General features: G+C 37.8%; 1 protein-coding gene across 1 annotated transcript in view; it reads right to left on the reverse strand.

The window, feature by feature from the left end:
- gramd1ba (GRAM domain containing 1Ba) overlaps positions 1-14,848 on the reverse strand; it is a 103,398-nt gene that overhangs the window by 16,647 nt on the left and 71,903 nt on the right. The window contains exon 4 of the mRNA XM_036595292.1: positions 11,005-11,025. Within this exon, the coding sequence (XP_036451185.1) occupies positions 11,005-11,025 (21 nt within the window). The remainder of the gene's footprint in view (positions 1-11,004; positions 11,026-14,848) is intronic.

The following is a 14,848-nucleotide window of genomic DNA, read 5'->3' on the forward strand; positions in this document are numbered from 1 at the left end:
GAGATCATTTTACACTGCACATCTGCATAATGTGAGATCATTTTACACTGCACATCTGCATAATGTGAGATCATTTTACACTGCACATCTGCTGAAACAATTAGAATCCGCAAGTCTTGGTGAACACCTGGGATTTCTGGGACTTGTCAGAACACTTGAAAATTAAACTGACTGTAAATTCCTAAGATTCATCATTGCACTCACTCGACAAGCAGTGTTATTTGTCACCAACCAGAGCTTGGTCGTGAATCAGTGGGTGTAGCACAATATAAAAAGTTTGCTTTCTTTTTTGAAAGATTCCAGTGAAGAGTGGTCATAAGCAGACAGTGAAAAGCTGGTGAAAACAGAAACGCTCCCTGATTGTTTCTGCACCGAAATCAAAACAAATCAGCAAGTCAGCATGGCCCATTCCTTCCCATTTGTGGGAAAATACACTAAAGCCGCTGAAGTCCTAATAAAGCCACAGCAAGTTTCTTTAGCGTCTAAAATGACCAGAACCCCAAGTTTCCCTTTTCACCTTCTCATTGATCACTTACTGCTGGAATTCTCTCAAACTCCCATTCCCAGTGAGTCCAACGACACTGGAATTCTTCAGGGTCTAAGATCGCTTCCCAGTCAGACAGTCTGTCAGGCTCAGTCTCCATGCTGACCACTTCCATCAGCTAAAACAAAAAAAGGCCACAGGGGTCTCCAGCACAGTCGTCAGCCCAGTTGATTTATCTTTTGGTGAGATCAGAGGTCACTCTTTCTGGAGTGGGACTTCTTGTTGGTGTGATGAGCCCCAGCCCAGTCTCATGAGTGCAGTCTAGCTCTCAGTTGACCAAAAGTAACCCACTCATGTTTGTCATCATCTAGCCAGGGCATCCAGTCTAAGAGCAGGCGTTCCCCGAGTTTAAGGGGATGAAAAAATAGATTGCTTCACACCCCTCAAACTGCACTGGAAAGACACCCGGGGATTCCACCACCCACTGAATCCTTTCCGGAGATCCACCTGAATGTCTGCAAGAAAGTTTTAAAGCAGCTAGTTTTCCAAGTCTTTGGAACTTTGCGTCAAAGTGATCATATTTCACTGGTGCATTCGGCAGCTCCAACTCTGCCAATGGAAACACTTTCCTTAGCTGCTCTTTCCTTGTTTTAAGGCCATGGTACTTGTCTCCATCAAACTTAGAAAGTGCATTCACTGGCTTCCATTATTATGTGACCCTTCGAGACATGGGCACTAGTTTGAAATCAGACGTGAGGATGGAGTTAATAGTTGTTGAGTGGGATCCTCTAACGGTACACTTTAGCAGTCCCGGGCTCTTTTGGGTAAAGCAATTCCATTGCAAGCCAGTCTAGAAGTAAGTATCCAAGCACAAACACTGCCACCATAGCAATCAAGGGTCAAAGAAACAGTGGTCTCTTCCAAGTTGGGGATACTTAGGTGAATGCAGTTTGAAACAGCAGGCAATCCCTTATGAGAAACCGATTCCATCAGATCCTAAAGCATGGCTGGTTCAAATGATTCCAAAGGGCACCACACTGTATTCACGCAGACCAAGAAATAGAGCTAAGAGTAAACAAGCACAAAACCTAGACAGAACTGAACCGCTATGTCCACCAAAACCACCCACAACAGCAGCTCTGCCCAGAGCTCTTTTCAGGCTTCCTAGAAAACAACTGTGGAGCGCAGCGGGGTGGGAGGAGAGAGTGAGTAAGTGGGGGAATGTTTGTGTGTAGAAAGAAAAAAAGTGGGAGGAGGGGACGGGGCTGCACGAGAACCAATGAGATGAGTGCAGAGCAGAGAGTGTGTTCTGCGCTCTAGGCACTGACACACTCTTGCCTTCAGCATGAAGGGCTGTTGAGATTTATTACAGAGCCCCAGGCCCTCTTTCGAGATTCTACATTTCAAATTCTACATCTGTAAACCTCAGATGTAAAACCCCGGTGGAAACACTTTAACTCGGCCAGGCCTCCCCAAAGCCATACCCTCCTCACAGATGCACTCGCTGACCCCTTTCCAACTGCTTCCACATTCCTCCCCTCGCCTCTGCTTCTGAGAAATCCTGGGTTCAGCAGAAAAAAACAGTGTTGCGAAAGTGTTCGTGCCATTTTTCCATAGGAGACGACCTTGGATCTGCGGGTTCCGTGAGATAGGAGCAGAAGCTCACAGAGCAGGGCATTGTGCACAAAAACGCTGTTTGGTGGAGTTGGCCTAAACATTGTAGCATGGCCAAAGACACGCCCCAGGCAGTTCACTCCCTCTCCCTCTCTCTCAGTGAGGTGAACGAACTGTAGTAAACCTTCCTCTGGAAGGAAGGGGTCTTGGGGAGGCTCATGCCAAAGAGGTGAATCACCTCTTTCTTTTTGACTCTCTCCTCTCTCTCACTCCCTCTTTTTCTCTCTCCCATTCCTTTTTCCAGCAAAAACATCTGCTTCAGTTCTAATATCTTCTCACCCATCTCCACTGACTCTGGCTCATGACTGGTTCTCTGAAGCGCTGTAGCGAAGTTTATGACTGAAGTGAACAGCACTTCCTAAACCTTTCGTTTCCAGGATTCTCCTTCGTCATGATGAGGTGCTTTTTAGCGTTTTCCTTTCTCTTCTTTCTCTCCTGCTCAAAGCCACATGGTAGAGACCCTTTCTAGGCTTATGTAGAGCTTGCTGCACAGTTGGGAATGGAGGATGCACAGCAATGGTGATAGGTCATGCAAGCATACAGCGGCACAGCCATATTACAGTTGCATTCTACCTGATAATCATTTTTGTATCATTTTAACCCTTCAAAGTCTTCTTACTGTACGTCTAGGCAAACAATTAAAATAAACACGGTTAATCACATTATTTTGTGATGTGCGTTATCACTAACCCCTTAAAATCTTAGGCTTATTACATACTAAGGATTATTATTGTGTGACTTCAATGTAAACTGGCTGAGCTATTCTTATGTTATAGAAGTGTGTAATAAAACTTTTTTATTTATTTAAATTTGACCCTATTTTCACATGCACTTAGAGTTCCCACGAACCTGAAGATGAAAAGCACACGTTTAAATTTCGTCACTGACGTCCAGTCAGAGCAACAGCGTCTGCATGTACCAATGAATGAGTGTCTATATCATATATATAATATATACTGTCAGTGAGTGTATATATTACATATATCATATATACAGTCAATGAGTGTCTATATCATACATATCATACACCAGGGGTGCACAACTCTGGTCCTGGAGGGCCGGTGTCCAGCACAGTTTGGAGGTTTCCCTGCTCAAACACACCCACTTAACCTAACATTTAACAGATAAGTGTAATCAGGTGTGTTGGAGCATGTAAATCACCAAACTGTGCTGGACATTGGCCCTCCAGGACCGGAGTTGTGCACCCCTGTCATATATAGTCAATGAGTGTATATATCACATATATTATATATACAGTAAATTAGCGTATATACCACATATATCATCTATACAGTTAATGAGTGTATATATATATATATATATATATATATATATATATATATATATATATATATATGCAGTCAATGAGTGTCTATATCATATATATCATATATACAATCAGTGATGGCATATATCATATATACAGTCAATGGTTCATCTCTGTGATTGCAGCCTCTCACTCTCGTTCACAGAGCCTGTGGATTCTTGTTACAGTGGAGAATCTCAAGGGGAACTGGAGCTTCACTTTGCTGTTGCTTTTGTTAGTTTTCTGCTCATTGATTTATCCATAGTTCTCCTGTGAGCCCTGTCCAGTGGAGCCTGCTGAACCCATTTAAAAGCTATGTTTGGGAAACAGCTACAATTATGGATTTTATCATAGCAACATACAGTGAGCTGCAGCCTGGAACTACTGCAGATGGTCTGAAGGCTCAGTCTAGGAAAACGCATTAATGTGGCAACAGTGCAGTTAATAGTTTATCACATTAACACATTATTAGTGTCTTAATTTTGACAGTCCTAGTAATTACACAATTAATTCCATTGCTAGTTACATACTTATAGCTTTCTGTCTTGGCCTGCTCTTGCCTTTGTCTGTCCTTCTTGTTTACCTTCCCTCGTGTCTTTGGCCATGTGCTTCTGTTTGTTTTGATCTCCTCTCTTGCCCCGCCCCTCACCTGTCAGTAGTCCATAGCCCTGCTCTCTCATTAGCCCCAGGTGTTTCTCATTTGTCTTCCACGTATTTATACCCCTTGTTTTGATCTGTTCCTTGCTCGGTGTTGTTTGTTGTCATGTGTTGTCAGATTTTCGTTGTGCATATTTACTCCCAGTGTTTTTGTACTTTGTTGTGTTTGTTTGGTCTTTGTTTTGTAGTTTCAGCAGTTTCCTTGGATATTTTCTAGTTTTGCTTCTCCTTTGTTTCTGTTTTTTTTAGAATAGAATTTTTGTTCTACCTTTAAATGAGCCACAAGCAAGAGATATAATTAGGAAAAATTTGAGAAGAGGTGCTTAAGGTGGGCTTCATTTACCCTATTGATGATCAAAAGAATGCACGATAGTTGAAAGTTCTGCCATCTCCAGCAGTTAAATTAATGGTCATCTATCTGCACCAGTAATGCATCTGTCGGTCATTAGTCTTAGGGTGACCTCAGTGCAACAGATGAAATTAGATGGTTGCAAGGCAGATCTTGTTCCTTCACCTGATTTAACCCATGCAGCTGGATTTGGTTTTAAATAGAGCAGCATGAGAGCGACTCAACCTGGTGCACAGGCCTTTAAAAATACCCACTAAACACACCTGATTCAAAGATAACTGATTCAATGCCATGTTTAGTGGGAGTGTGAGTTTGGGAAACTACCAGACTGTGCTGGACACCAGCCCTACATGACCGAAGTTGGGCACCACTGCACTAAAGTAACCATCCTAGCACATGCATACAAGTGCATTGCCATGAATTAGTTAATTGCACTAGCTAACATAATAAATGCACTGCATTTAAGTGGAGTTCATTCCTAAATGAACATCACTATAGTAATAACATGTTAACACACACAATGTGTGTTGATATATTACCACAATAGGCACAATATGCTCTGCTCACATGTTGCTGCTGCACAATATGTTGCTCATTAATCGTTATTTACAATAACTGCAACTTTGTTTACTGTGTGTGATGAGCATTCTGACCAATCACAGCTACAGGGTGTTTCTGTGAGTGTTTTGATAAATCGAGTCACACCGAGGCTCTGGAGAAACACTGTTTTGTTCCACTGAAAACTTGTATGTATATACATATGTAATTACAGTTTCATTGATAGGTAATTACATACTTACATAATTAACTATATAGTTAGCTACATACTAAATTACTTTTATATTCAATTTACATTCTGAATCTACAGGAACAAATGTAAATAGAATTATTTTTACATTTATATATTTAATTACATAATGATATAATTAATTACAACATTTTGTTGCATGGTGTCCTTATACACATGTATATACATGTAATTACCTAAATATGTACTGTGTACAAACTAGTAAAAACTATTCTTTATGTGGAGAAGCACATGCTATTCTTCGACTGTCAACTTCTACGTATGTAAATGTGCTTACAGTTTCATTGATATGTAATAACATGATTACAAAGTTAATTCTATATTTAGCTGAATACTGAATGTACATTCACATTCAATTTATATTCTGAATGTACAGGATTGTTTTGTTCCACTGTATGCTTTACAAACGTAAACAATTATTTTTACATTTATATTTTTAATTACATAATTAATAATACTAATAATTAATTACATTGTTTTGTTCCATGGTATCCTTATACATGTCGATGTACTTGCTTTTATGTTTCTATGTTTACACGAATGTGTACTGTGTACAAACCTAGTAAAAACTAGTCTTGTATGCTACACCAAGGCTCTGGAGAAACATTGTTATTCTTCTACCGCAAACTTACATGTATATAAATGAAATTACAGTTTTGTTAATATGTAATTACATAATTAATTTCATAGCTACATATTAAATTGACATTTATATATTTACATTGTAGATCTACAAGATTGTTTTGTTACACTGTAGGTGTAGGTAAATTTAATTATATTTCTATGTATGTCATTACAGAAATATATAATTAATTACATTGTTTCATTCCACGCTATCCCTATAAATATGTAAATGTAATTTTACATGTAGATGTAATTACATAAATATGTACTGTGTACAAACCCAGTAAAAACTTGTATGTCACTCTAAAGCTCTGGTGAAACGTTGTTAATCTTCCACTTTAAACTTACATGTATATAAATGTAATTACAGTTTAGTTTATATGTAATTACATAATTAACTTCATAGCTACATATTAAATTGACATTAATATTTGATTTACATTCTACATCTACAGGATTGTTTTGTTACACTGTATATTAATACAAAGGTAATTTAATCATATTTACATATATATGTAATTACATAATTACATTGTTTCGTTTCACGCTATCCCTATAAATATGTAAATTAGATTTTACATTTATATGTAATTACATAAATGTGTACTGTGAACAAACCCAGTAAAAACTTGCATGTCACTCCAAAGCTCTGGAACATTGTTAATCTTCCACTGTAAACTAACATGTATATAAATGTAATTATAGTTTTATTGATATGTAATTACAAAATTACAAGGTCAATTACATAATTAGCTACATAATGAATTAGATTAATATTTGATTTAGTGGTGAGGATACTTTAACAGGACTGTTTTGTTTCATTCCACAGTACACTAATATGTAAATGTATATAACAACATGTAATTATATATGTTTATATGTAATTACATAGTTATGCAACTGTCAAGGTCACTTGTACTGTGTATAAACCCAATTAAAGTCTTGCATCTCACTTGAGACTCTGGAGAAACACTGTTAATGTTCCTCTGTATATTATATGAATGTAAATGGGATGTCAGTTCTTCTTGACTTCTTGATGTGACATGAAACGAGTATCACTTCAGTAATATTACAAGTGCATATCAACAGAGCGTGACTACAACTGACATCCTAACATGCCTATTTCCTGCTGATTTTCATAAACAGGATATGAACTGGCAGCTCTGTTTCTGTTCATTCAAGGAGCCTCACCCACCACCAGCACAACTGCTGAGGCACTGTAATCAACACGGCTTTCAACCGCCGCACAACAGACGTCAACATGCAACTGTATAAAACTGTGAACAGCATCTATCTGCACTGAAACCTTTACTGAAGAATTGAGACCTAAAAATGAAATGAAATGAAATGAAAACAAAGAAAAGCTCTGGGTTCTTGATATGGAAACGTATAAGCAGTGCATGTCCTTCCTCTCATTGAGGTGTGGAAGATTAGGCTTACCTTAAAGCAAGTCTTAACATAGTCATATGTAAAAGTTTGAACACCACCAGTCAAATGAATTTTTGTTTTATTTCTGAGTGTAAATAGGTTTTAAACAGGTTGCTGTTTAACATATTGTAATATATATATATATATATATATATATATATATATATATATATATATATATAACGTGTCATAACTTTTACAGGCCATGTTTTTTTTCCCCAATATGTTAAATTCAGCAAATAAACAGTAATTGTATATTAAAGTGTGCAGAGGTGTGTTCTCTGTAGAGGATGTGTGAACTTATTTTCACTTAGAAGATCAACAAACCGTCATTTGACTAGGGGGCACAAACTTTTGCATATGATACTATCTTAAAGGACAATTCAAGGAGTATATAATAATAATAATTCAATTATTGAGATGTAAACAGAGTCATTCAGAGTGGTCTGGTGTGAAATGGTTCAGATTTTTTTTACAGTGGTGGTGATAGGAACCACGGGTCGCCATGACTACAACACAAATATAGCCATTTTTTTTTTACTAACAAAAACCACCAGTGATCCTACAGGAGTCTTCTGAGCTTTTATATGTAATGTTGACGATGGTAAAATAGTGAAAAAATCAGAAAAATATAAGTTTTCTTTGGGGACTATTTTGCCCCACAACACCCTGCATGTATCCCTCCTCTATGAATGGATTTAAAAAATATAAGTGTTAGTCCAAAACCTACTCAACACTATCATGTCTCAGACATCAGGCAGTGAATTCACAACCATTTCATGTAGTAACTTTCTGTGAGGGAGCTTTTAGAGGTGGACGTCTGGTTCCTATCACCACCACTGTGAACAATTCTGACTCTAAGTTTCTCTAGAACAGAGCGTTTCACACCAAACCACTCTGAACGACTCTATTTACATCTTAACCATTTAATTATGCATAAATAAGTTTTATTTGCTTTCCAAAAGTTCTGCTCATCATGAAACGTTCATACGATCTAAAGGGCAGCTGCCGTTTTAAAATTATACCAATTGTATCAGGCCTCCAGTCCATTTAAGGCTAACAACAACCCGAGTGGACATTCTTTCAACAACGCGTTCGCGCTGACGCTCTCTGTTGTTTATTGTCCGAGACAGAGCTGAGGCCGGGGCCAGGACGCTAAAGTTGACAAAACATCACGGAAGGCATTTCCACTCTCCTCTCAGAGCGCATTGAATGCCCATTTTCTCATGGGAAAACATTACTGGACAATGTTAATTCGTGAAACTGACCGTGGGCGTGAGAACTGCGAAATATTAAGCCGATTCCATCTGGCTTTGAAAAAAGCAAGACTCATAGCTGTAAACACTTCAGAGCTATGTACACAGAGGAATGATGCCAAAATGACTAATACATACTAAATATTATCTAATGCTATAAATATCACTGATGGCTCATCTGCTATTTACACAGATCATCTCGAGAGTTTTATAAAAAGTCAGAATCCTGAAATTTAACGAAGTCATATGAAAGTACAGCAGGGGAGAGCGGGGCACAACAGAACACCTCATGATTTTTGCTAAATAATATTTAAAACATTTGAGCAGGATTAACATTACTTTTATACAAAAGTGGCACAAGTGCCCCATAGGCAAGGCTAACTGTGACAGACTGAGGGGCTGGTTGTAATAGTTGATAAAGAGTCTGGGAACACAATTAATTTAATATAATTCTGTATAGTTTGAACCTGACAACATTTCCAACCTAAATATATACATATATGTATGAATGTATATCGCTGCTGTCGGAACAAAACCTCGTATCTCCAAAATGGTAACTTTACAGGAGAAGGAAAAAACATACTTTACTTTTAATGTAAGTCAATGGAACCAGACTTTTTACCAAGTCATTTTGGGACGTTTCTTTTGGTCCATTCGTCATGAAATTTACAGACAATGTAAAGGGCAACATGCAATTTCAAATTATGTCAAAAACTGAAAAACGACAAAAATGGAGATACGAGATTTTGTTCCGACAGCAGCGATATATTTTATATATAGATATATAAAATATACTTTAGTTTTTGATGAATCTGTGCATAAAAACTCCCATAAAAATGTATTTGTTTATATACATGTATTTGACTTGATATGAGGGATATGGACTTTTCTTATTGTTTACTTTGGGAGTTCTATTGGGCTTTTTTCCACTGCACATTCAAAAACAAGAACTGATCTGAATAGGAACCAAGGGAACTTACAGTTTTAGTCCTACAATCTTAAAAATGATGATTCTTCAAGGGTTCTTTAGTTCTATATAGAACCATGAACACTTAAAGAATCCTCTGCATGATTAAAGGGTTTTTTGCATCGTGAATGGTTCCTCAGATTGATAGAGAATGTGTTATAGATGGTTCTATATGGAACCTTTTTGAAAAGTGTTCTTTATAGCACCAGAAATTGTCCCACCACTGTTACAAGCCAAAAAACCCCTTTTGGGTTCTATATAGAACCCTTTTTGCTAAGAATGTAGTTCATTTTCCACCTACTTGAAAGAGCTGGAACCATTTTTTTGATTTTTTTCGCCACTGTATCTAATTTAAGTATTCAATTTTGCTAATTAGCTAACTGCATGCTAGTTAGCTTAACTTATTGGCTGATATATAACAATACACTGCACTGATTTGTGCTCAAACTAAAAAAAAAAATCTAAATTTACACAGAATCATATGTAGAATCAAAAAAGCTTATATTTTGTGAAAAAAGAGCAAAACACTCATTCAGAGCAAGCAACAATGCTAATAACATTAGTGCTAGCTTCTTAACTAGCCTATCACATCGCTGCTGTCAGAACAAAGCCTTATATTTCCATTTTTGCCATTTTTTAGTTTTTGACATAATTTTAAAATGCATGTTGCTTTTTACATTGTGTGTAAGTTTCATGATGAATGGACCAAAAAAAACAGCCCAAAATTACTTGGAAAAATGTCTGGTTCCATTGACTTACATGAAAAGTGAAGAAGGTTTTTTCCTCCTCCTGTACAGTTACCATTTTGGGGATGCAAGGTTTCGTTCAGCCGGCAGCGATATGCTACCTTACCACACTCTTTAGAAAGAAATCATTCTAAAAATATCAATAGTTTGCATTCTGATACACTAATTGGTGATGTAATAGTGCTATTACCAGCTGGACCAACGCCCAATGGAAAAAGCTTAGCTCCATTTCTCTGGTGCCAAAAGTTCTGCCACTTTGTACAGTGGAAAAACGTCTGTAGTGGTAACCGTGTATCAAACTAACCCTGCCAATGGGAGGCTGCACTTTAGCCTGGCTAGCTCTCACTTTAAGTTGTTTACTTGCCTCCAAACAATGTTACAGCCACTCAGACAGTCAATTAAATAATACAGGAGTGAATTCTGTGACAGCTCAGCCAGTAATCGAAAACACCTACAATGAAAAAAGTTATTTTTACGGTACAAAACTTCTTCAGGGTGAATCTTTAGAAATATATGTCCAATTGCTGAGAATATTAGTAGATGATGTTGCTATGGAAATATGAAAATGTGCCCAAAAGCATGTTCCACTGGAACCTGTTTTACTAGATAAAAGGTCCATGTTACATTTTACCTGGCGCTAGTTTGTGCCCTGCTCTCCCATAATAAATGACGATCTGAGAAAAAAAGAAAAACGACAGTACTTACGTTGTACCAGCTTTGACTTTTCTGTTGTTGGTCCGATCCAGAGAGGAATGAAAGGAGACAAAAGCATCAACATGGTTAGACAACAATCAAACATTCACAGCATCTTTACCAACACATAAAAACCTGACAACGTCACAGGCTTATGCTCCAAATCTGCAGATATACCTGTGTAATACCTGTAATACAGTGTACTGGCATTGTATAGCACTGGTGATATGATATATAAGCCACAAAGCAGTGGAAAGACTAAGTTACGAGGTTAAAATAGGCCACAGGTATAGACGCAGTTCTGCAAAGGGTTAAACAAAAGAGGACAACTTCAGGAAGGGTTTGCACACTTGTAGATAAGTGAAGTGTTGTTGCAGAACAGAGAACCTGAAGCTCTAACCTGCAGACAAAGAACAGATATTTGCCTCTGAATAGAGTACAGGACACGACTGACTGAGTGTATTAAGCCATTCTGATGTTCAGGTTCATGCTCACAAAAAAATTAATGAATGCAAACAGGGAAGCTTATGCTTGAGTGAATTTAAAGCACTGTGCAAGAGTCAAAGACCACCCATCATTTCCAGTCAAACAGCCATTAAGTACAGGTTATTCATTTTATAGGAGGTATTTCTGAAGAGATTAGATAGAAGATATTCCACTTGCAAAAAACAGGGACTCCTAACAACCACCTGGAAGACCTGGTGGACACCAAAACTGCCCCCATCAGATAAACAGCACTTAAAGCTTTCATCTCTGAGAGAGAGGAGAAAATCAAGCTGCTTCAGATCTGAAAACATCCACAGGTGTTTCTGTCCATCCTTCCACTGTGAGAAGGTGACTCAGCGCTGTGGGTCTGAAAGGATGTGTAGCTGTCAAGAAGAACCTCACTGAGAAAAGGAGATGGACACATCAAACAAAGAAGCTGAACGATGGACTGACCACCCCAGAGTCCAGACCTCAACTCCACTGAATGTGTTTGATTATTTCAGAAAATGATCAACCAGCTTCTGAGACAGAAGCTGTAATAAAGGTAGATTGACACACTGAACACTGAAAAATATGATATTATATTTAGTTGTTGAGGCTTCTGTGTAATTTTCTGTTAAATAACGTTTTTCTGTTTTGTTCTTGGTGCCGAAAAACTGAATAATTTGACTAACTTAATAACTTAAAAGCCGTTTTGACTACACTCTTAAAAAAGGTGGTTCTTCAAGGGTTCTTTATTAAGACAATGGTTCTATATAGAACCATGAGATCTCTTAATATGAATGATTAAAGGGTTCTTTGCATCATGAAAGTGTTCTTCAGCTTGACAGAGAATGTGCTGTATATGGCTCCATACAGAACCTTTTTGAAAAAGGTTCTAAATAGCACCAAAAAGGGTTCTGCTATTGTTACGATGTCAAGCTTGTCACACTAGAAGAACCCTTTTTGGTGATATATAGGAATCTTTTCAAAAAGGTTCTATATAGAACCATCTACAGCACGTTCTAGGTGAATCTGAAGAACAGTTTCACCATGCAAAGAACGCTTTAATCATGCAGGTTCTATACAGAACCATTTTCTTTACTAAAGAACCTATGAAGAACCATCCTTTTAAAGTGTGTAGAAATAAAATAAATGAAGGTGGTCTCTGACTTTTACCAGTACTGTATGAACATGTGTCTAAACTTTGGTCAGTCTTATACAAAATTTTAGACACTCATGGTCAAATAACATTGTGGTAATATTTTTTTCTGACATTTATTAAAATTAAAATTTTAATGCACACTTACTACTAATAAATTAGAAAATAGTAAAACATACAATGCGGTATGTGCCAAGACTTTTGCACACACTGTATGCCACATTTTATGTTTTATTATTTTGTTCCAATATGCAAAGTTAATAAAAATATAAAGAAATTGTGCACTAAAGTTACAGACGTTCCTGTGAAGGAACTTCTTTTCGTTTATTTTCAAAAACTGACATTAGTATGAAGTTTGACTGGGGTGCCCTAAGCTTTACACAAGACTGTATACTTGTATATCTGCAGGGCTTCTTAGGATGAGCACTGTGCGTCCACCAAGTCTCCACTAGGGGGCTGTGTTTCCTTAAAAACACATTGGATCTGCTGCCGTTAAACAGTTTGCATCCATTACAGCTTGCAGCAATGAGGAAATGGAGCAACTCCACTAACTGATCACTAACGGCTAATTCACTTATGTCTGCCCACATGAGACCCCCCCCCACCCCCTTCTCAGACAGACCAGACTGATGCTTCCTCTACAGAGTTATGGATGAAGTCTAAAAAAAGCAAGAGCTGCAAAGGCCACAGCCAGCGCACAGTCGCTTCCTTTCCATCTCTACAGACAGGTGAAAAAGTTTTAGCACCCCTCGTCAAACTACTAAATGAAAAGTTTTGCTCGTTTTCCAGGTGACAAGAGGTAAACATGTACAATTACTGAACAGCTGAATGTTTGACGTTCTTCCAATGTATTCAATTCCGCAAATAAATATAAACTGTGCGCTAAAAGAACTTCAACATTTAAGTTTGTTGCCTGTAGAAAACGTGTGAACTCAATTAGAAAATCAATGGGGGGTGCCAAAACTTTTGCATAGTACTGTATATAGCCTTGGAGCAACACTCACAAAAATGTCTGCAGCTGACTAGGAGTCTATTACTCAAAGAGGTGGGGTTCTGGGGGCAAATGACACAAAAATAATTGCTTACTTTAATCAGGTTTAGTCTGTCATACTGGAGGGGAAACAATTTCAATCAAGAAGTTAAACTGGTTATAGAAGATTGTGGGGGCAACAAATTAGCATAAGTATTAATTTGTAGAGATGAGTATTGAAAACACACACACACACACACACACACACACACACACACACACACACACACATATCTCTGCTGTCAGAACAAAACCTCATATCTCCAAAATGGTAACTTTACAGGAGAAGGAAAAAACCTACTTAACTTTTAATGTAAGTCAATGGAACCAGACTTTTTACCAAGTCATGTTGGGCCGTTTCTTCTGGTCCATTCATTGTGAAGATTACACACAATGTAAAGAGTAGCAGGCATTTTCAAATTATGTCAAAAACTGAAAAACGACAATAACGGAGATACTAGGTTTTGGTTCCACAGCAGCAGTATATATATATATGGGATATGTTTGTAGTGGATAAATAGGAAGGAAACACAGTACTGTGCAAAAGTCAGAGACGAGATGACTTTATTACTAAATTTCCGACCAAATTTCATTTTTCAGGCAATATTCCTGAGGAGATTAGATATAAGATTATCCGCTTGCATAAGGAAGGAGAAATTCAAAGTAAAATAAGTGAAAGAAAGGGAGTTTCCACAACTGGAGTTCAACAAATGATTAAAAGCTACGGAGAAAACGGGGCTCCTAACAACCACCTGGAAGACACGGTCGACACCAAAACTGCCCCCATCAGATAAACAGCACTTAAAGCTTTCATCTCTGAGAGAGAGGAGAAAATCAAGCTGCTTCAGATCTGAAAACATCCACAGGTGTTTCTGTCCATCCTTCCACTGTGAGAAGACGACTCAGCGCTGTGGGTCTGAAAGGATGTGTAGCTGTCAAGAAGAACCTCACTGAGAAAAGGAGACGGACACATCAAACAAAGAACGATGGACTGACCACCCCAGAGTCCAGACCTCAACATCACTGAATGTGTTTGATTACTTCAGAAAATGATCAACCAGCTTCTGAGACTGAACTTTGGAGGTGTGTCTGCAGATTTTTTTTGGAAACTTAAAGTGGGTCTCCTGCAAAGAACGGAAGCAGGAATAAAGGTAAAGAGTGACACACTGAACACTGAAACAACTGATTTCATATTTCAT

The sequence above is a fragment of the Colossoma macropomum genome, unplaced genomic scaffold, assembly GCF_904425465.1.
Source record: "Colossoma macropomum unplaced genomic scaffold, Colossoma_macropomum, whole genome shotgun sequence".
Lineage (NCBI taxonomy): Eukaryota > Metazoa > Chordata > Actinopteri > Characiformes > Serrasalmidae > Colossoma > Colossoma macropomum.